Source organism: Prionailurus viverrinus, chromosome A3 (assembly GCF_022837055.1).
Source record: "Prionailurus viverrinus isolate Anna chromosome A3, UM_Priviv_1.0, whole genome shotgun sequence".
NCBI lineage: Eukaryota > Metazoa > Chordata > Mammalia > Carnivora > Felidae > Prionailurus > Prionailurus viverrinus.
In genome coordinates, this window is record NC_062563.1 from 52,365,011 (window position 1) to 52,390,876 (window position 25,866).

Genomic DNA, 25,866 nt, shown 5'->3' on the forward strand with positions numbered 1-25,866 from the left:
CCCAGCCCACAGGCCTTGGTAACGACCATTCTACTCTCTGGTTTCACAAGGTGAGTTTTTTTAGATTCCACATAAAAGTGATATCATACAGTATTTGTGCCTCCCTCTCTGACTTATCAGCATAATGCCCTCAAGGTCCATTCATGTTGTCACAAATGGCAGGATTTCCTTCTTCTTCACAGCTGCATAATATTCCAGCATGATCCCACCCCCCCCACCATGTATTTGTCTATATTACACCCTTAAACACACATAAGAAAGCACTACTACCTTTAAAGAAACCAAAACTGACAAAATGATACATCTTTCAGAGAAAAAAATATTTATTAACCATGTGATGTGTAAATACGTTCTCGCTGAACCATTAAATAATAAGAACAGACAAAAATGGCAGAGCTGCAATTTTATCCCCCTAATTGTCTCACAGACTATATGTCTCAAACTCAAACATGAACATTGGTTTTTCATCCAAAATACAGGCAAAGAAATAATAAGCAAACTGCAAAGCAAGTATGCAAGGAAATGCACATCCTAAGCTGACCTACCAACCTCAACTGAACTCAGAATCAAGGACAGGAACTGGTTAATAATGATGATTACCTTTTCCAACTTTAGGTTCTTCTTCCTCGCTTATTGAATTGTGAGTTAAAAAACAAACAAAAAACTCCCAAACTATGAAAATTCTTAGTATAGTGCCCAACCCATAACAAGGGCTCAACCAGTGGAAATGTATTATTCAGAACACATGATCTGAGTTTTCAACTCTCAAACCAAGTCAAGTACATTCTCACTACCTTTTTTTTTTTTTAACTTTTTATTTACTTATTTTGAGAGAGACAGAGACAGTGCGAGTGGGGAAGGGCAGAGAGAGGGAGAGAGAATCCCAAGCAGGCTCTGCACTACCAGCACAGAGCCCAACATGAAGCTCAAATTCACGAACTGTGAGATCATGGCCTGAGCCCAAATCAAGAGTCGGACACTTAACTGACTGAGCCACCCCAGCAACCCAAGGACATTCCCACTACTTAAAAATGATTATGTCCTATATCTAGAAAGATACAAGCTCAGAAGGTTTACTTAATAATCAGAAAGTAAAGGTTACTTTGCACTTCCTCCTATTCCTCGTTGGCCAGTTCCATCACGAAAAGTGCAGGAAAGATAGCATTAAGAAGTTCTAACAAGTAAATAAATTCTTACTGCTGCATCTAGTCAACTTCATGTAGGGATACAAACTTCAAAGTATTTTTTCTTTTTTTTCCTCACTCATTTCAAGATTGACACAGCCCTGATTTATCCAGGTACAACAAATCTAACTGGGAGGTGGAGGAGTGGAGAGAGTAGGTGCATAACTAAAGGAACAACAGGGAAAAACAGAAGGATTTTATATCTTAGAACTAGACCAAGGGTCTAATGCCACTGCACACTGTAGCAAGAAACTACTAGAGACAACCGTGCAAATAAGCTTGGCTGTGTTCCAGCAAAACTTCATTTATGGGGCACCTGGGCGGCTCTGTTGGTTGAGTGTCTGACTTCAGCTCAGGTCAAGATCTTACAGTTCCTAGATTCAAGCCCTGCATGGAGCTTGCTGCTATCAGTGCAGAGCCTGCTTTGGATCCATTGTCTCCCTCTCTCTCTGCCCCTCCCCACTCTCTCTCTTTCTCAAAAATAAATATTTAAATTGTTTTTAATGTTTATTTTTGAGACAGCATGAGTGGGGGAGGGGTGGAGAGAGAGAGAGGGAAGCACAGAATCTGAAGCAAGCTCCAGGCTCTGAGCTGTCAGCACAGAGACCGACAGAAGGCCTGAACCCACGAGCCGTGAGATATTGACCTGAGCCGAAGTTGGACACTTAACCGACTGAGCCATCCAGGTGCCCCTGAAATTTTTTTTAAATGTTTATTTTTGAGGGGCACCTGGGTGGCTCAGTCAGTTAAGCACCCAACTTCAGCTCAGGTAGTGATCTCACGGTTTCTGGGTTCGGGCCTGCACTGGGCTCTGTGCTGACAGCTCAGAGTCTGGAGCCTGCTTTGGATTCTGTGTCTCCCTCACTCTCTGCCCCTCCCCCACTGGCACTCTGTTGGGGTCTCTCTCTCTCTCTCTCTCTCTCTCTCTCTCAAAAATAAACATTAAAAAAATTAAAAATAAATAAAATAAAAATACTTCATTTATTATGGATAGTGAAATTTGAGTTTCATGTAATTTTCAGTATGTTATACAATATTCTTTCAATTTTTTTCCAACCACTGAAAAATATAAAATCCACATGGGCCATACAAAAACAGGCAGTGGGCCAGATGTGGCCAATGTTGCTATGTAAACTATGTTTCAGGCCTACCCAGCAAAGACTTGACTTTTGAGGTATCCCCAATTAGTTACTTACAGATCCTTTATATCTGAGAGAGAGCAAAAGTGAGTGAGAATTTTAATTTTTTTTAACATTTATTTATTTAAAAAAAATTTTTTTTTTCCACGTTTTTATTTATTTTTTTGGGACAAAGAGAGACCGAGCATGAACGGGGGAGGGGCAGAGAGAGAGGGAGACACAGAATCGGAAACAGGCTCCAGGCTCTGAGCCAACAGCCCAGAGCCTGACGTGGGGCTCGAACTCACGGACCGCGAGATCGTGACCTGGCTGAAGTCGGACACTTAACCGACTGCGCCACCCAGGCGCCCCAACATTTATTTATTTTTGAGAGAGAGAGACCGAGAATGAGCAGGGGAGGAACAGAGAGAGAGGGAGTCACAGAATCCAAAGCAGGCTCCAGGCTCTGAGCTGTCAGCACAGAGCCTGATGTGGGGCTTGAACCCACGAACTGTGAGATCATGACCTGAGCTGAAGTCAGTTGCTTAACTGACTGAGCCACCCAGGCACCCCAAAAGTGAGTGAGAATTTTAAAGGGTGTATGTGAATATGTGTGTGTGTGTGTGTATGTGTGTGTGTGTGTGTGTATTTTGTTAGCCGTATTCTTCATGTTTCATCAAAAAACAAGGTGTCTGGGTGGAACATAGTTTGAGGGATGGAATACATAGTTAAGGATTAAGTATACAGATAAGGGTATATCTTAAATGTTTATCTATTTTTGAGAGGGAAAGAATGCACACACACTCAAGAGAGGGGCAGAGAGAGAGGAAGACAGAAAATCCCAAGCAGGCTCCACACTGTCAGTGCAGAGCGCAATGTTGGGCACAAACCTATGAACCATGAGATCATGACCTAGGCCGAAATCAAGAGTCAGGACACTCAACTGACTGAGCCACCCAGGGGCCCCAAGGGTATATCTTAGATGCGATTTTTGAAGATCAAAAATTCCAAGGAAAAAGGGGTGAATGGTTTTTAGAGGTGTGAAACTCAGAACAAGCTCTGAGCCGACTGACATAAAAGTGTGAGCTATGTTGTGCTAAGGGAGTCCATTGCTCAAATTTGAAAGTCATACCAGTTGTATCCAGGTCATGAGAACTGGACAGAAAGACAATCTGTATTTGTATACACAGACTTTATATAGTCTTGGATACAAATGAACATCCACACTTTATCCAAATCCTTAACATTGAGCTTCACAAGGGAAAATAATTTCCAATGGTTTCTTTGACATGTTAGAATCTAGCCAAAATTAAGGACATGCTCTAGAACTCAAGACAAAGACCCACAGGACACTTTCTACTGGTAGTAACAACTACTATTTAAATAAAATAAATTGCCATAACATAACCCTCAAATGTAGAGGGTAATGGTCTATTATACAAAGTATGCAATAGGGAAAGTTTCAGGTTATATTTAGTACATCAAAATAAAAGTCTATAAAGTCAGTGTTTTTCATGCTGCCTCTTACAAGTTTGAAGCCAGGGTTGTTTTCATGTCTTTCACGGTCCTCCTTAAACACTTGTATTTTGTTTTAGAGCATAGTCTTTTATATTTAACTTTCAAGAAAAATGTTTTCTGGCAATGAGCATAGCTCTTTTAGTTTCTATCATTCTGTTAGAGTTCATAAATATGCCAAGAAAGTGAACAGGAGAGTGAGAAGGAATGTGAGCAGGTATGGGTCTTGTGCAATACTGAGGCGGTGTGAGAAATGTTTGATATTACATTTATTCAAAGTCAAACAACTGCTTGTGTGAAGAGCACCTGTTGGTCACAGTTCATGTGCCAAAACCGTGGCGTGCCTTAAAGGGGAAGAACTGTGTCTGATTCATCACTACATCTTTATTTAGCAGAGTAGGCACCTAATAACAATTAGCTGAATAATGCATGAAAGCCATTAATCCTATACCACTACGCACAATATAATAATGCCCCTGCCTCGGGGAGCCTGGGTGGCTCAGTCAGTTGAGCGTCCGGCTTTGGCTCAGGTCATGATCTCGAGGTTCTGTGCTGACAGCTCTGTGCTGTCATCGGGCTCTGTGCTGACAGCTGGGAGCCTGGAGCCTGCTTCGGATTCTGTCTCCCTCTCTTTCTGCCCCTCCCCCGCTCGTGCTCTGTCTCTCTCTCTCTCTCTCTCTCTCAAATAAATAAACATTAAATTTCTTTTTTAAAAAATAACGCCTCTGCCTCTGTAGGTTGGTGGTAAGGAATTTATGAGATAGTAAACAATGCTCAATAATGGCAGTTATTTTTACCTCGTTCTAAAGAGGAACAAACTGAGGTTTAACAAGATTACATAACTTGTCCAACAGAGTGGTGCTGAAATGAGTGTGCCTAATTTCAAAGTCCCTACCCTCCCTGATTCCTATTAACTAAGAAACCTGATTTAATGCTAAAAATAGGCTTACTATAAAATTAGAAAAACAAACTGACTCTCTAAATTGATAAAAAGTCCATGGAAAAACAGACAATTGCCTACTTTTACTAGCTAAGTACCACACTCCTAAAATAAGGAATAATAGGGGCGCCTGGGTGGTTCAGACAGTTAAGCGTCTGACTTTGGCTTAGGTCATGATCTTGCAGTTCATGGGTTTGAGCCCCACGTCGGGCTCTGTGCTGGCAGCTCGGAGCCTGGAGCCTGCTTCGGATTCTGTGTCTCCATCTCTTTCTGCCCCTCCTCTGCTTGCATTCTGTCTCTCTCTCAAAAATAAACATTAAAAATTTTTTTTAAATAAAATAAGGAATAATGGTCATTCTCTCTGCAGTAAAGGACAGAGAAATCACAGAAGCAGAAGTCCCTTATTATCACTTGAGAACTGTATCGCCAGAATGGGTGGAAAAATATTTCCCCTTAACTCAACAGAACAAGCAATACTTCTTAATAATTATTCTTCCTCCTTGGGGCACTGGGGTGGCTCAGTTGGTTAAGCGTCCCACTCTTGATTTTGGCTCAAGTCATGATCTCATGGTCAAGATCTCACAGTGGTGAGATTGTGCCCTGCATCAGGCTCTGGACTGGGCATGGAACCTGCTTAAGATTCTCTCTCTCTCCCTCTGCCCCTACCTACCCCCATCTCTCTCAAGAAAAATATATTCTTCCTCCTTTGATTTGAAGTCTACACAAAAGGAAAATATCCAGTTGTTTTGAAGGTCATTATAAAAATAACTACCTCCTTGAGCATAAACGCAATTTTATTCATGGGTACTTTTGCTACTGTCTGAAAAGTAAATAAAATATGGTTGGTCTCAAATGTTGTTTTATATATCTTAATTTTTTTTTTATAAAGGAAATTCCTTAGGACCCCAAATCTGAAATTAAAACTGTTTCTGGTAACTTTTCACTCTTGGCTCAAGAGTAGTTTGGAGTCTGCCTGTAAATGTTGATTTCAGAGGACACTTCCAAAAGCCTATCTGTTTAGCAAGAGAGAGCTCAATATTTTCACTAAACCTCATAAAATTTGTAACAATTCAAACTCTGAAGCCTTTAAATTCTGTCTTTAAATCCAATCAATTCAAAATTGATACAATTATACATACCTAAGAGACACCTGACATAGTAAGGAATAAAATCTAATAATGTTAGCATCAATAATGGTCCTTTAATGCTACTATTCTCTTCAAAAGTTAATGAAAGAGTTGATAATTTTCAAGTAAATGTTTCCCTCCCAAAGTATAGCTCCTATAGTATATATAGCTGGCTGTAAGACAAACAGACTTACAGAAGTTTAAAAAAGCGTTCCTGATAATTGGTTCCCTGTCAAATTTAAATACAGAACTTAAAACAAACTCTAAAAATGAAGTTATAGAAAAAAGAGAAATAACACACAGCATGTAAATATCCCTCTCACCATCTAGTTGAAATATTCAAATACTTAAGTCATGAGTCCATAAACAAACTTAAGTACTATAGAGTAAACGTAATAAAAAGAAAAGGAAGTCTCTCTTTACTGCAGCCTCCTGTCAGCACTAAAACAGGAACACTTCATCTCAGAAACAAAATCTAAACCCTTCACAGCATAATATTTTAACATATGGCTTAATGTTGCAGGGACTTTTTAGAACCTAAAAATCTAAAAACAATTCTTAATAGCTGTAACAAAAACTAAAATGAGGCAAATTAAGTCTGAAAACAAAACAAAACAAAACACCCTAACCTTTTAGTTAAAATGGTCTCCAGATTTTTGATGTCCTTCCTTCCTAGGTTACATTCAATAGTTTCTGCATTCCTTTGCTCAACCATTTCAATAACAAAGAATGCTCTATGAACACCCCCCAACCCCCACTCAAAACATCACAAACTAATCTCACCACCAAAATTCAAAGAAAAACTCCTCACAGAAACATGTTCTAATAAGCCAAAGCAATCTATCTTTAAACTAAGGGGGAAAAATCAATTGTTTCCAAATATTACTTTGATGATTATATAATTTTTAAAGACAGCACGGCAGTTTTGGGGAACAGCTAAAACAACTTACAGGATTTGTGAAGAAATGGAAAAATTAGTTCTAGTTTTGCACAGTTCCAATCCAGCACAATCTGGGGGTAGTGTTCAATCTTTAATTACAGACTGAGAGGTTTCAGTGGAACCTCTTCAAAGTGTATTCCCCACTGCTGCATCCACTGAGGCAGGAATCCCGCCGCAATCACTAGGTGTCTTGACCTCCAGCCAACCATGACTTTGCACTCACCTTAGCTCTTCCTCCGGTAACCCATTTAGTCTCACACTATCGGGGCGATCTCGTCTTCTCCGGTAGAGACCTGAGTGGGACAGCTCTTTAAGCTGTAATGCAGTCATACTTCTCTCTACACATCAGTTATTGACAGTCTGAAGCATTTATGCCGAGCAGCGTGGCTGCTAGGGCTCAGAACGAACGTGTCTCTTGCCGGGACTTTAGTACACCTGACCAGAGTTGGAAACCTCCAGGCAAGCCGGGCTAAGCACAGCTTCCTGTTTCTCTGTTGGTACACACCCTCCTCAGCAAGGCCTGGCCTGCCTTATCTCTGGGCCTTGCACCTTGGGGGAGGGGGTGGGGGGAGGTGTCAGGGACCTGGGTCTCACGTGTTTACTAATAAGCAAAGTTTAATTGTTATGAATAATCACACCAATTCCTTTATAAATCTTTCCAGCATCATTCTGAATTAAAATTAGGCTAAAAAGCTCCAGTAGGGTAATGACTAAAGGGTCCTGCCCTATTTTATTTATTTGCCAGGAAATGCACGAAGACTCCACAAGCAGCTGTCAGTATAAAGAAGTGCCTGGTCATCAAGAGCTCTTTGGGGTATTTTCCTTAAAAAAAAAAAAAAAAAAAAAAAGGCACAATTGTGAGGGAAACAGTGCAATTCCTCCCTTTCCCCATTCTATCTGAAATCCTTTTTAGAAAGGAAGTGTCTTTTCCCCCCTAGATGTTACTCAAAAATTCATAACTGAAAGGAACATGTTTTCTTCTATCAACCTCCATTCAGTGATTTTCTAAATCTGTAACTACCTATTCTAAAAATTCCCTCTCATCAAATATGCACCTCAGTGTAATCAACACTGTCTGCCTAAAGGTGTTTTGGGTGCCTATGCAGCCCTAGTAGATGCACATTTGACACCAGATGGTGACAAAGATAGAAAGGGGCTCTGTTTTAGTGTGTGTGGGGTATAGGTGAGTGTTTGCAAGAGGGGTTCGCAAAAAATGGAGGACAAATAACATGGAGCAAGTCTTTACTGTTACAGTTCCAAATGATGTTAGTGCAACAGCATGCAGGATTGTAGCCTCCAGTTTTGATTCAGTTTCACTCAGTATACAGCACTGTCTCACAGATACAGGCTAGAGCCTTGGCAACTTCTTAGCCAATAGTTTGACTTTATGGTTTCCATAATTTCTCCTTGAGTGATCTGTATCAACCTCCTTCCCTTCTAGAATCCCCTCAACAAGAGCACATAGAAATGTCTCTGAAACTTTTTTTTGCATCAAGGGTTAAAGAATTAACATATTCCCCTGAGAGTATCTATATTATAAATACAAATATTAAGGAACCCACAAGGAAGAGGGGGGTCCATATCTTACTCCTTCACTCAGGACACGCAGATGTTAGCTCCCTTCAGGGCCACAATTGTCACCTTGGCTCCACCATCCCAGCGGAAAACAGACAACTTACAGCTGCCATCAAAATGTAACATACATTTTTAATTATTTTTTTTAATGTTTATTTTTGAGAAAGAGACAGAGTGTGAGTAGGGGAGGAGCAGAGAGAGGGAGACACAGAATCCAAAGCAGGCTCTAGGCTCCAAGCTGTCAGCACAGAGCCTGACACAGGGCTTGAACTCAAGAACCACGTGATCATGACCTGAGCCGAAGTTGGACACTCAACCTACTGAGCCATCCAGGCGCCGCCAAAATGTAACATTTTTTTTTTTTTTTGAAAGAGAGCAGGGGAAGGGAAGAGAAAGAGAGGGAGAGAGAGAGAATCCTAAGCAGGCTCCACACTGTCAGAGCAGAGACCAACACGGGGTTCAAACCCACGAACTGAGAGATCATGACCTGAGCTGAAACAAAGGGGCAGACACTTAACTGACTGAGCCACCCAGGTGCCCCATAACACACACTTTTAAAGATTCAAGGAAGAAATTACTAATTTTGTTGTTAACACTAGATTTAAATAGTTGTGAAACATGTAAAAGAATCAAGTGACGAATGTTATCTCTTTCAAAAAGGGTAATACTGGAGGCCTCTGGGGAACTTGGGGACAGTAGCAGAAGAAAGCCTTTCTATTACCAAATTCTGTTCAGAACTTTGGATATTCTGCCTATTCAAAAATAAATAAAAAATACATATGTCTTTACATATGCCTTTTGTACAAAGCCCTAGGATCCTACTGAGACCTAAAATACAGAAAAGGTTAAAGTTTACCATAACAAACATAAAATTAGGATTCCTAAAGTGTCTAATTCTCACAGTTTTGTCAAAACAGATGTGAAAAACAAATGAAGAGAAACAACCACCAATTCTGTTTCTTTTCACTCTAGGCATCACTCTAGATGCTTGATGAATACAATACAAATTAATATTATATTCACTACAAACACAGGGACCTTGACATTGTTTTTTCCTTTTTCAAGTTTTTATTTAAATTCCATTTAGTTAACATAGAGTGTAATATTACTTTCAAGAAAGCTCAACATTAAATAGGACTTGTTTCTATAGAAAGATATAAATAACAGAGTTTGATTTTTAAAAGAGCTTTAAAAAAAGTAATGCAGCATGCTGACAGGGAAAAAGTGCTTGGCAACTACTAAAGGTTAACGAGACAGGAAACACCTAACTGTGTAGGACGAATCCTGTATTTGATGAGTCTAAGGTTAAAGGATGTGAACAGAAAAAAAAAAGTTCCCAAGCTATATAACAAACAAACTGAAACAGTTCTTGCTCTCTGACTTTTAAAATGGTTGTAATGAGGGGTGCCTGGGTGGCTCAGTTGGTTAACCATCAGACTTCAGTTCAGGTCATGATCTTGCGGTTCGTGAGTTAGAGCCCCACATCCAGCTCTCTGCTGTCAGCACAGAGCCTGCTTCTGATCCTTTGTCCCCTACCCCACTCTGGTGCCCCTCCCCCTGTGTTCATTCGTTCTCGTTTTCCCTCTCCCTCTCTCTCTCCCCCCCCAACCTGTCCCAAAAAATAAATAAGCACTTTAAAAAAATTTATAAAATGGTTGTAATGACAAATAGGAATTTCAGTAAATGAATGCTTAAGGCCTAACGAAATTGTCACAACCAAGTAAAACTAAATTCTGGGGCTGAAGGTAAAGCTTTCTCACATTGTCTCTAGCACCCCTTTGGATGTGCTCTCAGATTTTATTGAGCTATAAGTAGAACCAGCACGATGATACACGCTGGGAACCCACACAATTTCTGAATAGGAAATTCACAAATGCCACAAAACACACCATTGACCAAGCAGCTCACGGGATAGCCAGATTATCAACTCCTCTCCTCACAATGGTGTTCCTGAACTTCATTCAGCACCAAGGGAGGGAGAACCCACCCCTGGAACACACAACAGGGCGGTGTCAGCAAAAGTGGCCTCATGTCTTCATCTTTTTTTTTGTTAACTTTTATACTTTTCCATAGAAACAGAGCTCTCAGTTGTGCCCTCTGTTGACAGCACAGAGGGAGGCCTGTGCCAGTGCATTTTCTGTGGGTCTCTATAGAGGGAAATAGTTCATTCTGCACTCCAAACAATCTCTGAGGGCCAATGCAGAATACTCCTCTCTCATACTCCTATACAGCATCACTCACCTGGGATTCTGCCTCTTCTCAGAGGCTTCCAGGCATCAAGTCTTCACTACCAGGCAGCACTCCAGAACTCCCAGAGCTTTCCTCAGCCCCCACGCCCAGTGGTTGTTAAGGAGCAACAGCTCACAAAAGTTGTTAAGGTGAAGCATCTTCTATCCCACTTTCAATACAGTACAGTTGGGCTGTGAACCTGATTACAACTTTTGTTCACTTGTCTCCAAACTGTTAGGTTCTCTTTGAATCTGTACTTTGACTCCTGGCATAATTAGATATCTGTCCCAGCTTAACGTCATCAGAATAGCTGATAATATCTTTTATAAATTTAAGCCCTTTATTGAGATGACTAAATACAAAGTTCTACAGAGCCTCACACAAGGTCCTGTTCTGCCAGGCTAACATCCAACCCAGTGGTTTTTCACCTTTCAGAAGGTCAGGAACCTTTTATGAACCTGACAAAAGTTAATGACTCAGAAAATGCATGTGAACACAAAGTTTTATCATCATTTCAGGGAAACGATAGATTCTTCAGAAGCCAACAGATGGACTTTACCTTGGATCTTCTGATTTGCACTGATCTTCCCCTTCTCTAGAAACCTGCAACACCACGGTGTAGGACTTTGGATCTCATTTGTTCAATAAGTTTTCACTCAGTGCTCTGGGTTAGGCACTGTTTCAGAAGAGTTCCTTTGTCTCCCCTTAATGTCTCCGAACCAATCTTTCTTCCACTTATCTTACCCTCTTCCAATCTATCCTCCAAATTTCAAAGTGCTCTTTAAAATTTTTTTTGTTTATTTTTGAGAGAGAGAGAGGGAGAGAAAGAGAGAGAGAGAGAGAGAGAGCAGGGGAGGGACAGACAGAGAGGAAGAAGGAGAATCCCAAGCAGGCTGGATTTCATGAACCATGAGATCACGACCTGAGCTGAAATCAAGTTAGATGCTTAACCAACTGAGCCATCCAGGTGCCCCGTCAAAGTGCTCTTTTAAAATATCATGTATTGATCCTGCTGAAAAACTCTTGAATGGCTCACTGCCATGGGGCGCCAAGTGAACCCTGCTGAGCCCATGCCCTCCCACACTTGCAATGAATTCCGGGAGGTTCCCAGGACAGGCATCACTTCCTCTCACCTCCTGGCCTTTCCACATGCAGCTTTATAAGACTAGAAGATGGACCAACTCCTAATCATCCCACTACAACTCAGTGCAAGGATCATCACTTATAAGAAGCATTTCTAGACCCTAAGCACCCACAGTTCCCTTTCTGTTGTTCCCAGAGTGCCTTCCCCTGGCAACTGTGCTTCTGTCCTCATAATCACACAGCCTCACAACAGGTTGCTTCTCTACCCACCTCTCCCCTTAGCATAACAGGTCTGTGAGGATAGTAATGTATCAGATCATTTACAACTGTGTCCACAAGACCAGATACATGGTAGACGTTTGCATTATTTAAATAAGTTCTTTGATTTAGTGGTTCAACCAATTGATTTTGACAGCCTAATCACTTTACAGTGCTACTTGTGAGATTTTGAAACTTTTTTTTTTTTGCATTTGACATTCAACATTACCTAAATGAGATTTTTAAAAGGCACACCTATACTTTTACAAAAATTTACTTTCTTGGTGATACTGTAAAAAGTCAAAAGCTTTTGTAGAGTTGAACAGTACCTCCCACGGTATAAACACTTCCCACTTGGGACTGGAATAAAAAAAAAAATTTTAGCCTAGATTTTTACCTATACCTGACATGATCTAGTTTTTCTAAGTTGAAGTATAATTCACATACAGTGTAATACTAGGTTTGGGCGTACATATAATGACTCAACAATTCTATACATTACTCAGTGCTCATCATGATAAGTGTACTCCTATGACATAGTCCAGTTTTTAGTGTACTTGGTCTAAGTACTCCTTCAGGCACGAAAGGGTAAAGAAACCTAGTTAAACATCAAACTTCTAAAACTGATCATTAGTATTACTAAACTGTGAATCTTTCTCCTACACAGAAATAAGACAGCGACAAACCAGATTCCATGGCAGAGTTAAGTGGGCCTCATTAGCAGTAACTTTTGTACTAGCTACTAAGAGCCTGTAAACTGGCTGAGCAGTTGTACATTTCCAGGCCATTTATTTCCTTGTGTGACACATAATAAGAGAATAATTTTATGTTTCACAACTAATTTTGAACTTAATGAAAATGAATCCTTTTTAAAATTTTATCTTATGAATAATCATTTACAGGGGAAAGCAAACTCTCTAGTAAAGTAAGAATATCGTCCTTTCTCACTATGTCTAACACATTCATTTCCTAAATATTTATCAGCCCTGCTATCTCTCTAAATGAGACCTCTCTAGAGTGCTCTGGGCTATCAATATGCAGGAAGGACGCAGTACTGAAAACAGATCTGCTGCTTAAGAGTTCTAACTCTGACATGCCATCATAAGTAGGTTGAAGATGAAATTAACTAGAACAAAGAATATGGGAAGGCAGAATAAACTGCCTAAAAAACCAGGCCAGAGTCAAAAAAAAAAAAAATCACCAAAAAAACCGATGCCATTCATAAGGAGATGACACTGCAACAAGTCCCTCTGAATTTTTTCCTTAATCAGCTTTTCTGTAACTCAAGCTGGACACACCTGAGTGGACAGCCTGACCTGTCATCAGAGGCTTGTGAGAACTTCACTGCATCATTCCGAGCCAGACACACACTGAAGTTTCTCTCATGACCAACAACATGAGGTCATCTGCAGTACTTTGTTAGACAATTAAAGACTGTTCTCAAAAGATGCTGTCAAAATATGGTGAATTCTATTTCCAAAGGAATTTGAAATAAAATTTCAAGTAACTTATCCCATCCACATTTTGAAAGGGCTAAGTACAGGGTAAGTTGGTGTAAGGGTACAAGAAAGAAACCAGAAATATTCCATGTTTGTCAGCCTTCTTGCTATGCTTGACATATAAGCACACAGGAAGTCATTTCACTATGAAAATCCTCAATTTTTCCATTTAGAAACACAAGAAACCAAATTAGATGATATCACTGGTCTTTCCCCTATATTAAAAGGACTTGATTTTAAGAAAGGACCTGAGTAACACGATGTGCCAATGTCGACTAAGTTCTGACACAGCACACTTTACCCCTAATGACTGCATTAGTGAGAAATTCCATTGCTGAGTAAATTAGAAACACAAGGGTCAGGATTTATACATTAGCTCTTCAAAAAGTATTTCCTGGAGTCCTACCATATGTCAGATCCTCAGAGAGGCAGGAACAGAGGAGAAAGATACTGAGCATCTTTGAACTTTTCTTGATTGTTCTTTCCCTGTGTACTTTCTCTTTGGGTGAAAAGAACTATTCCAAAAGTAAGATATAATGAGAATATAAAATGCCATGAAAAGGCATACTGATCATCCCAGCCCCAAAACACATCTGCTGCAAAACTAGAGAATCCTCCTCAACAGAGCCCTGAGACCATAGGGAAGGAATAAGGAAGTAGGTGTCTGCAGGAGGACTGCACTTTTCCTCCGGAGCATAAATTATTTTTTTAAATTTTTTTTTAACGTTTATTTATTTTTGAGACAGAGAGAGACAAAGCATGAATGGGGGAGGGTCACGGAGAGGGAGACACAGAATCTGAAACAGGCTCCAGGCTCTGAGCTGTCAGCACAGAGCCTGACGTGGGGCTCGAACTCACGGACCGCGAGATCATGACCTGAGCCGAAGTCGGCCACTTAACCGACTGAGCCACCCAGTTGAGCATAAATTATAATGTTAGTACCTCATTTGATGTACTAAACATGTTTTTGGAAAACTGAGTGTAAGATTAAACTTTTTTAACAGAATAATTTTTAATTCTCTAAGGAAACTTGTTTTAAAAAGAAATCCTACTGGTAATATTTCAACAAAGGGAGCTTTTCTGAAAATAAAAATTTTCACACATTCAACCTAAGACATATGTTTTAATATAACTTTTTATAACATTGCTATAAATATTGTTTCTACTCTTTCTACTTGTCCACCTTATACCTCGATATGTGCTGAGCCTGTTTCTAAACTAAACTCTCATTTTAAAAAATCCAGTAGGTGAAGTACTTGTGTGTGAGAGGAGGGAAGAAACAGTTATTTCCACATTCCAAGAGAGTCAGTCACGAGCCAGGAATTTTGATCTTCTGAGAACCTGGAAGAAGAAATACAGTTCTGCTCCCTGCCCTGGAATTCAAGAGGCGTGTCATAAAAAATAAACCACAATACCTGCCTTACCCCAGTATAGGATTCATTACAACAGTTAGCACTGTCAACACATCAACTTTTATATCAAAACTGTTTTCACCAAGTTCTCAAAATATTTCCAGGTTCTGTATAAATTCTAATCTCAAAGGCAACATAAAAAAATTTGTGTCACCTCATTTCTAATGTCAGTGTCATCTCTTCACTTACTGTTATTTTTTCCTCCCTAGCTCAGATAAAAGTTCAATACCATGACAAAAAAAGAATTTAAAATTTTAAGAAAGCTCTAAAGGCATAATTATTTCAATAAGGACAATATTTCCTGCATAGTTTTACCATTTGAGAGTGATTGATGACAATTATTTGATACAAAAAGGTATTCACGATATAGTACTTTGTGAAAACAGAGTTGAGGACACTGCCCACTGCTTCCATTTTACATGAAAGACCACATATGTATACACCATGTATGTATGCACATCCACACATCCACAAACACCAGAGAATCTGGAAGAGTATATACCTTCCAAAATATCTCTGGTTGGCAGTATTTGAAAAGATTCAAAATTATTTTTTCTTGTGGACTGTCTATATCTTCTAAGTTTTCTACAACAGAAAAATATAGTTCTATTTAATAAGGAACCAAAATTTAAAATGCTTGAGGTAACGAAGAGAAAAATTAAATTAAGATCCATTATCCCATCTTCCAAAGGGATTTCTAATCAAATCAGGAAGAAAGGACACCTCAGAAACCCTCAATATATATAATGAAATATGGATGCATCCTCTAGAGTGGGTCGGGTTTGAGTGGGAACAGCAGTACAGAAGAGGATTTGGGGAGAGGTAAGTGGACGGCACTCCAGGTGGAGGAAACATCAGTGCGATGTGATTGAAAGGTATGTCAAGAGGAAAGTGAGACTGACAGAGCAGTGGATCTTCTAAGCCAGGACCACAGCTTTCAAGGTAGCGCAAAAAAAAAGGAAAGCCATGTACAGAGGATCTCATTGCCCAAGTGTAAGATGAGGGTCCAGCTGAGACTGTTCATGGGAATGAGAAGGGGACAGGCACAGACAACATTACATCAGGACTGATGGGCAGGGCTCAGCAAAAGGGCACAGAAGAGTGTGCTGTGACCGCCCCAAGGCAATCATTGCACACTGAGAGAGCCCCAAACATGTGGCAAGTCCTGCTCTAAGACCAGGGACCCACTGTCCTTGTGGGGCTTGCAGTCTACTGCTGGTACTAGTACTAACCATACAATCACACAAATACAGATTTAAAAACGTGTCAAATGATAGAAGAATAGGGTACCATGAGAATGCTTACAGCAAGGAGTGGGGAGGGATGGCAGGGAAACATTTTCTGAAATGGAAACATTACCCCCAAAAGCTGGGATCTGATACCCCGCAAACCCAAAAGGTATGAAGTCACTAAAGGCAAGAGGGCCCAAGGTGTGAGGAGCATTCGTGGAAACGGGGTCAGTTGATAGAGACCCAGGGCCAGGAGGAAAGGAAATCCCACCTTGTGGCTAAAGGGAAGTGCTGGCAGGTGAGGTGAGAGACAGGCAGTGGCATGGCATCTTTTAACCTAAGAGCGAAGGGAAGCCACTATACTGTTAAACAAGGGCCCAACAGGATCAAATCTGTTCCACAAAGATTGCTCTCACAGTGGCATGTGGGGAGGGTGGATTTTAAGGAGCAAGTGGGGACAATCATGGAGGCAGTGCAGGGAAGAGATAACAGCCTGAGCTATAGTGGTATGAGAGGAATTTAGGAGGTAATGGAGAGGCCGGGGTAGGAGAGGCAGTAAGCACTGACACTGTTAACATCTCCCCATATTCTGTTTGTGACGAAGCAATAACACTGACCTGGGGAAATACAGCAAGAGCTGTACTTCATGTTCCTTTAATCTTGTTCACAGAGAGGTAGGCATTTTAAACCTACTTTGCATCTGATAAGTAGTTTTTAGAGAGTGTTTACAAAAGAAAAAGCTGGGACACAAAAATGTTCACCTCACAAAGTTCAAAGTCTCCCAACTCTCTAATATGGTTGATCATTACTAACAACAGAGGGGTCTAAGTGCCTACCAAGCACCCTGTACTTACTATCTAGTTTAATGTTCATCTCAGTCCTATGAGGTATGTATCACTCTTCCCGTTTTGCAGATGAAGTTACGAAGTGTTAAAACAGTTAAAGGTCTTTTCAAAATTTTATTTTATTTATTTCTTCTTCTTCTTCTCTTTTTTTTTAGAGACAGAGAGTGTGAGCCGGGGAGAGGGGCAGAAGGAGAGAGAGACAGAGAGAGAGAGAATCCACGCTCAGTGTAGAGCCCCTTGTGGGGCTCGATCCCATGACACTGGGACCATGACCTGAGCCAAAATCAAGAGTCGGATGCTCAAATGACTGAGTCACTTAGCACCCCAGTAGTTAAATGTCTTGACCAAACAACATAACCAATAAGGCAGATAATGTGGATCCCAACCCAAGTTTACCTGACTCAAATGTTCCTGTTTTAGCCAATGACTACACTGTCTCTGGGCCCCCAAATGCTCTCCTCACAGATCATCAAAAGGTCACTCTGAACTAGAACTGCCTTTCAATACTGATAAATCTAACCCAGGAAGCTTCTGGAAAGCTCAGGACCCTGACAGGCACAGGTGCCCTGAGGAAAAGTCCCAGACTATAAACACAGACTAGAGACAGTTGGCCCACACTTTCCATCCCCGGAAATGAAAAGTAGTCTAGTTATGCTCTAGATGAATACTGTGAATGGGGAGTCTGAGGATTTGGAAAGAGACCTATAGCGCACTCCTGTACAATACTCACTAATACACATCTTCCTTCTCAGCTAATTTTCTCCCACCAGTCCGGAAGTAAAGGCCTGTGAAAGAAAGGAGTCAAATTGGTAGTCTTAAATTTAACCGAACTCCTGGATTCCTTTGAGTTCTGCAGGTTGAAATTACCAATGCTGCCTTACTTCCTTGCAGAGTACATGTGATGACTCAATGTTTCCATGAGTTCTGGAAAAAAAAAGGCAAAACTTCTAATGAATACAGGTTTCCTCTAACAGAGCAAGTCTGCTGAAACCATGTAGACTGTTACATGGCAACAAGGGAGGCTCTGGAAGCAACTGAGACAACACAGCGATGTTAGGAGGGTGTGGGTGCAGGAAGAGGCACTGAGAATATGACCAAGCCCATTTTAATTCCTTTGAGAGCACTTCATGCCATAAACAAATGTCAGTGTTTAAGCCATACACACCACCTGCTTCTGGTACCTTATAACGGCTATTTCAAAACACAAACCAATCACTACATGAGAATAATAAAGAAAAAAAAGTATGCAGTTTTATTCCCCAATCCTGATATTAAGAAATCCCTGTAAAGCCATATTTGGTCTCCACATACTAGAGAAATATGTTCTACTGAACAAAAATTCTTAAGATAGAGGTGAAATACCTAAAACTTACTGAGATCCATATCACACAAAGCAAAGGAACTCATCTCTTAGCAAACTCATCTCTCCCCTACCATGGGACCCAGCTTCTTCCCTGACATTCACTATGATTTAGGAAATAATACCTCTGTTAAGAGCTATATTTACTGAGTGCTTACTATGTGCCAGGCATGTTCTGCAAGCATTTATCAAATTTATATTCTGCAGTGATACAATAAAGTAAATAATACTATTATTCCCATTTTAAAGATGCTGAAACTGTGGTAGCAGTGCATGTAATCTGTCCAAGATCATACAGTTTTTATGTGATTAAGAATTTGAAACCTTATGCCTGGTTTTAAATCATGCTTTTAACCATTACAGTGTGCTGCCCCCTAGCCAGAAAATGGCTATTCTTCTCAACAGTAGAAGAGAGCTTACGATCAGAAATTACTTTAAAATTCAACCAAGGCTAATAAACACAAGGTAGTATCCCGGACAGGATGCTGAAATAGACAAAAAGACACTATGAAGGTGATGAAAGATCTTAACAAGAGAGAAAACTGGGTGAGAGGTATAGACTGAATGCTCTATCTTTGCAACTTTCCCATAAATCTAACATTATTCTAAAAATAAAAGTTTATTTAAAAAATTCAAAATGATAATTCAACATGACAAGAGAGCTAGTATCTCCAAAAAAGCAATTACAAGAAAGAAAAATGGGGAAGAGGTTTTCCTCCAAATTAAAAGAAATTTAAGAGACATAACAATCAAATGTATTAATAAGTATGGCCTTTGTTTAGATCCTGGTTCAAACAAACCAACTGTAAAGGAATATTCTTAGGATAGGCGGTAAAATTTGAACAGGGACTAGGTATTGGTTGATACCAAAGATTTATCACTCACTTAGATGTGATAATAGCACATGTTTATATAAGAAAATGACCATATTATCAGAGACTAATTCTGAAGTGTGTCGAGATCAACTGACCTAATGTCTGGGATTTGCTTTTAAATACTTAAGTAAATTAAGAGAGAGAAAAGACCCCAATAGCCAAAGCAATCTTGAGAAAGAAGAACAAAGCTGATCTCAAACTACATTACAAAGCTACAGTAATCAAAACAGTATGGTATTGGCATAAAAACAGACACATAGTTCAATGGAACAGAATAGAGAGCCCAGAAATAAACCCATGAATTTATGGTCAGTTAATTTATGACAAAGAAGCCAAGAACATACAACGGGGACAGGAAAGTCTCCTCAGTAAATGGTGCTGAGAAAACTGAACAGTTACATGCAAAGAATGGCACTAGACCACTCCCTTATACCACACACACACACACACACACAAAACTAACTCAAATGGTTTAAAGACTGAAACATAAGACCTAAAACCATAAAACTCCTGGAAGTAAACATAGGTAGTAAGCTCCCTCACATCATCTTTGCAATGATTTTTTTAAAATAAAGTTTAATGTGTATTTATTTTTGAGAGAGAGACACACACATAGCATGAGCAGGTCGGGCAGAGACAGAGGGAGACACAGAATCTGAAGCAGGCTTCAGGCTCTGAGCTGTCAGCACAGAGCCTCATGCAGGGCCTGAACTCATGAACTGTGAGACCATGACCTGAGCTGAAGTGGGACACTTACCCGACTGAGCCACCCTGGTGCCCCATGCAATGATTTTTAAAATTTGAAACCAAAAGTCAAAGGCATGGGAAGCAAAAATAAACAAGTGGTATTACATCAAACTAAAAAGCTTCTGCACAGCAAAGAAAACCATCAACAAAATGAAAGGGCAACCTACCAAATGGGAGAAAATATTGGAAATCATACATCTCATGAGGTTTAATATGCAAAACATAAGAACTCACACAAGTCAACAGCAAATAAAACAATCTGATTTAAAAATAGGGGGAGGGGTGGCAGTGCACCTGGGTGGCTCAGTTGGTTAAGAATCTGATTTCGGCTCAGGTCATGATCTCACAGTTTGTGGTTTCAAGCCCCGCATCAGGCTCTGTGCTGACAGCTCAGAGCCTGGAGCCTGCTTTGGATTCTGTGTCTCCCTCTCACTCTCTCAGCCCCTTCCTTGCTGGTGCTCTGTCTCTCAAAACTAAACAAATGTTAAAAAAAAAATTTAAAAAAAATAGAAGATCTAGACATTTTTCCAAAGAAGACATACAGACGGTCCTACAGTGCTCCACATCACTCATCATCAGAGAAATGCAAATCAAAACCACAGTGAAATACTGTATCACATCAGTTAGAATGGCTAGCTACTAACAAAAAGACAAGAAATAACGAGTGCTCACAAAGGTATGGAGAAAAGGGAACACCCTTGTGCACTGTTGGTGGGAATGTAAATTGGCGTAGCTACTGTGGAAAACAGTATGGATGTTCCTCAAAAACTTAAAGACAGAACTACCATATGATCCAGCAACTGCACTTCTGGGTACGTATCTGAAAGAAACACAAACACTAACGTTAGAAGATATCTGCAACCCCATGTTCCTTGTGGCATTATTTACAAAAGCCAAGACATGGAACCAATCTAAGTGTTCACTACTGGAAGAATATAGAAAATGCAATTTATATACATATATTCATGTATACACACACATACACACACACACACACACACACACACACACACACACACACACACTGTGATTAAGCCACAAAAAAGAATGAAGTCTTGCTATTTGCAACAACATGGAAGGACCATGAGGGCATTATGCTAAGTGGAGTAAGTCAGACAGGGAAAGGCAAGTATCTTATGATCTCACTTATATGTGAAATCTAAAACAAACAAACAAACAACACAGAGAAAAAAGAACTCCTAGATACAAAGAACAGATTGGTGGTTGCCAGATGTGGGAATTGGGGAGTAGGCAAAATTGGTGAAGGTGGTCAAAATGTACAAACTTCCAGTTATAACATAAATCATGGAAGGGACATGGGTAACTCAGTGGGTTAAGGGTCCGACTTTGGCTCAGGTCATGATCTTGCCACTCTGGAGTTTGAACCCCATGTCAGGCTCTGTGCTGACAGCTCAAGAGACTGGAGTCTGCTTCGGATTCTGTGTCTCCCTCTCTCTCTCTGACCCTCCCATGCTCGTGCTCTGTCTCTCTCCCTCTCTCAAAAATAAAATAAATATTGGGGCGCCTGGGTGGCGCAGTCAGTTAAGCATCTGACTTCAGCCAGGTCACGATCTCCCGGTCCGTGAGTTCGAGCCCCGCATCGGGCTCTGGGCTGATGGCTCAGAGCCTGGAGCCTGCTTCCGATTCTGTGTCTCCCTCTCTCTCTGCCCCTCCCCCGTTCATGCTCTGTCTCTCTCTGTCCCAAAAATAAATAAACGTTGAAAAAAAAAATAAAATAAATATTAAAAAAATTTTTTTAAATAAAAAAAACCACAAGGATGTAACATACAGTATTGTGACTGTAGTTAATAATACTGCACTGCATATTTGAAAGTTGCTAAGAATAGATCTTAACGTCCTCGTTACAAGGAAAATTTTTATAACTATCTTAATGGATATTCAGACTTACTGTAGTAATCATTTCACAGTATATAAGTATCAAATCATTATGTTGTATACCTGAAACTATGTCAATTATATTTCCATTAAAAAAGAGACAAAAACAAGATATATGAAGCAAACATGGTAATACAGTAACTAAGGCAGAGTAATGAGTACATGGAGGTTCATTTCTTCCATTTTTATATTAGAAAATTTTCATACTAAAATTATTTTAACTTAAAACAAAATTCAACCAATGGGGATGAAAACAAGCATAACTACCTTGAAGTCATAACATAATACCCTGACAGCAGTATAAAAACAGCCCCCACATGCACAGGGAGAAAGGAGAAAATAATATTCTAGGTAGAGAAGAAAGAAATAGAACAAAAGCACAGAATGGTGGTAAATTGACCCAGAGAACAGCAGATAGCCTCATTTTGTGAAAAGAGTATGAGTAGAGAAGTAGAAGATAAGGCATCAAGACAGGGCCATATTTTGAAGATCTGTCAATGCCAAGCTAGGAAATATTATGAAACGTGTGATAAAGGGTCACAAATGGTTTGGATTCAGGATGGAGAAGGTTATAGGCCTGGATAGATCCATCTGTGAAAGACCAGCTAGGCAGCAAGATGTGCCATGTGAGGAGGGAAAGAGAAGACTCGAGAATGGAGGTGGAGCCTTCATGACTTGTGAGGTGAAAAGGTTGGTGAGAAAAAACAAAACAAACAAGAGTATATACACCGAAACAGGAAATTCTTTTGCAAACACCTAGCCAGACAATGCCCCAAACAAGGCCACTTCAAACCCTCAGCACTCTCAAATCATCCATCCACCCTCCTTTCCCATCACTCTTGTGGATAACCTTGCTTACCTTAGAGAAAACAGAAGTCATCTGAAAGAAGCCACCTCGACTGTCTACAAGCCCTTGTTTTCACTATACTCCCCCCTTCTTACAGGATGACTTCCATTTCAACAGAATTTAATAAATGGCACAAAATAACACTGATTCTACATTATTGTCATCTTGTTGTGGTGCTAATGACAATAATGCTTATGGTGTTAATGCTCTACATACTATTTCATGTAATGGTCACAACACCCTGTGACACAAGTGCTATCCCTATTTTGCAGAAGTAGAAACCAAGCTCTATACTTAGCAAATGACAGCACTGGAGTCTGAATGGGTATATCAGGTCCCCAGCTCCCCAATCTATAATCACTCTATTGTACCGTCTCTCTAAATGTCTATCATTAAGAAACAAGATGTAAAAAGTTGTGATCTCTTCAATGGAATACTATATAGCTACAAATGAAAGTAATTCACTAAAGCTACATAAATCCATATGAATTAATCTAAAAAATGTTAAGTCAAAACTCTAAGTTTCATAGTAACACAAATAGCATACACTATATACAATCTAAAACAAAAGAAACAATCTCATGCACTGCTAAGAAAACATAACTGTGTAATAAAAGTATAAAGACATACACAGAAGTAATACAAATTTAGGAAAATGCTTTCCTCATGGAAGAAAAGTGGATGGGAGGATATTTGAAACAGGAAAGTATACCAAGAGATTTCAACTATATTTGTTTTTTAAATTATTTTTTATTTTTTTGATGTTTTTAAATTTTTATTTAAGTTTATTTATGTGTGAGAGAGAGTGTGTGTGCACACGAGTGGGGGAAGGGCAGAAAGAGAGGGAGAGAGAGAGAATCCCAAGAAGGCTCCCACTGTCAATGCAGAGCCCAATTCAGGGCTTGAACTTACCAACCATGAGATCATGACCTGAGCTGAAATCAAGAATCAGATGTTTAATTAACAGTCTGAGCCATGCAAGTGCCCCTTGACTATATTTGTAATGTTTTCTTTTTTAAGATATGTGATAGGCACTTGAAGCCTCCTTCTAGTAAATCCTATGCCATTTTTTTTAAATGAAAAAAGGATGAAAATACAGAGCAGACATTCTCTTAGATAGCATATTTGTAAGTCCACAAATTTCAAAGCACTGCTTCTGCCATCATGTGGCTCCTAAAGATATTACATGCACACAATTTTCAGAAAAAGAAAGGAAGTTTAAAAAGAGGCATTGTTAATTCTCAGGTACAAGATCATATGGATGTAACCCACAGAGAAGCCTGAGTAAGCCACTTACTTGATACATAACCATTATTAAAAACATCTTACCACTTCTAAATAATAATAAAACAGAAGACATAAAACATATGCTAGGTGCAAAAGAATAACATTGGACCCCTATCTTACACCATTCACAAAAATTAACTCGAAATGGATTAAGGACTTATGCGTAAGACCTGTAACTATAAAACTCATAGAAGAAAACATAGCAGAAAAGTAACTTGACATCAGTCTTGATAGTGATTTTTTTGGATGAGATACCAATAGCACAAGCGACAAAAGCAAAAATAAGTGGAACTACATCAAACCAGAAAGTTCCCACACAGCAGAAGAAGCAATCAACAAAATGAAAAGGAAACCTACAGAAAAGAAGAAACTATTTCCAAATCATGCATCTAAGAACAGGTTAATATCCAAAATTTATAAGGAACTCATACAACTCAACAGCCAAAACACAAACAACCTGACGAAAAAATGGGCAGAGGCCATGAACAGATTTTCCAAAGATATAAAAATAGCCAACAAGTTCATGAAATGTGCTCAACATCACTAATAATCAGGAAAATTCAAAAGCACAAGTAAATATCACCTCATACCTGTTAGAATGGTTAGTATCAGAAAGATAAGAGTTAAGTATTGGTAAGATGTGGAGAAAAGGAAACCCTTGTGCACTGTTGGTGGGAATGTAAATTGGCATTGCCACTGTATAAAACAGTATGAAGTTCCTCAAAAAATTGAAAACAGAACTACCATATGATCCATCAATCCCACTTCTGGGTATACATTTGAAGGAAATGAAATCACTATCTCAAAAAGATATCTGCATTCCCTTGTTTTCTGCAGCATTATTCACAATAGTTAAGACATGGAAACAACCTAAGTGTCCATCAATTGATACAAATGGATAAAGAATGTAGCATATGTATGCATACATATACAATGTAGTATTATTCAGCTTACAAAAAAAAGGAAATCCTGCCATTTGCAACCTCACGGGTGGACCTTGAGAGTATTCTGCTAAGTGAAATAAACCAGAGAAACACAAATACTGTATGATCTCACTTATATGTGGAATCTAAAAACACCAAATTCATAGAAATGAAGAGTAGGATGGTGCTTGCCAAGGGCTGAGAGGTGGGGGAAATGGGGAGATGTTGATCAAAGGGCATAAACTACCAGGTGTAAGACGAGAAAGTTTTGGGTATGTAATACACAGCATGATGACTATCATAGTTAAAAATACATATATTTGCAAGTTGCTATGACAGTAGTCTTAATGTTCTCACCATAACGTCAACAAAATGGTGATTGCATGTCTTAAATCACCACACTGTAAACCTCAAAATTACACAATGTTATATGCCAATCATATCTCAATAAAGCTGGAAAAATAAAAATCATAAAAGCCAGTTTGGTAGGAAGCCCACTCAGAAGAAGAAAAGTATGAGAGAGTTATTGGAAAGAAACTGTTTAAGAGAGAAGGATCAACGTAAGACGCGTTAAGGTTAAATAGTCAAGACCAGCAGAAAGATGGGCTTTCAGATGCAATTCCATTAATAGCTAAATGAAGATCTAGACACAAACGTCAAAACCCAGAAGTAAATGAACAGAAAGAACACAGTAAAAAGAAACCTTGTACATAACATTAAGTTTCATTTCATTTTGTACTTTAGAATTCAGTATTAAAAAAAATTTAATGTTTATTTTGAGAGAGAGATAGAAAGAACAAACAAGTGGTGGGGGGGGGGAGGCGGGCAGAGAGAGAGGGAGACACAGAATGCAAAGCAGGCTCCAGGCTGTCAGCACAGAGCCCAATGCAGGGCTTGAACCCACAAACTGTGAGGCCATGACCTGACCTGAAGTTGGACGCTCAACTGACTGAGCCACCCAGGCACCCCTAGAATTC

General features: G+C 39.6%; 1 protein-coding gene across 5 annotated transcripts in view; it reads right to left on the minus strand.

Annotated features, from left to right (window-relative positions):
- LIMS1 (LIM zinc finger domain containing 1) overlaps positions 1 to 25,866 on the minus strand; it is a 155,401-nt gene that overhangs the window by 61,162 nt on the left and 68,373 nt on the right. Inside the window, exon 1 of one of the 5 annotated variants that reach the window (XM_047852854.1) lies at positions 7,048 to 7,280. The exons of the other annotated variants lie outside the window; for them this stretch is intronic. Coding sequence (XP_047708810.1) covers positions 7,048 to 7,154 — 107 coding nt within the window. The 5' untranslated portion in view covers positions 7,155 to 7,280. Of the gene's footprint in view, positions 1 to 7,047; positions 7,281 to 25,866 lie in introns of those variants that run through there. 5 annotated transcript variants of the gene reach the window in all.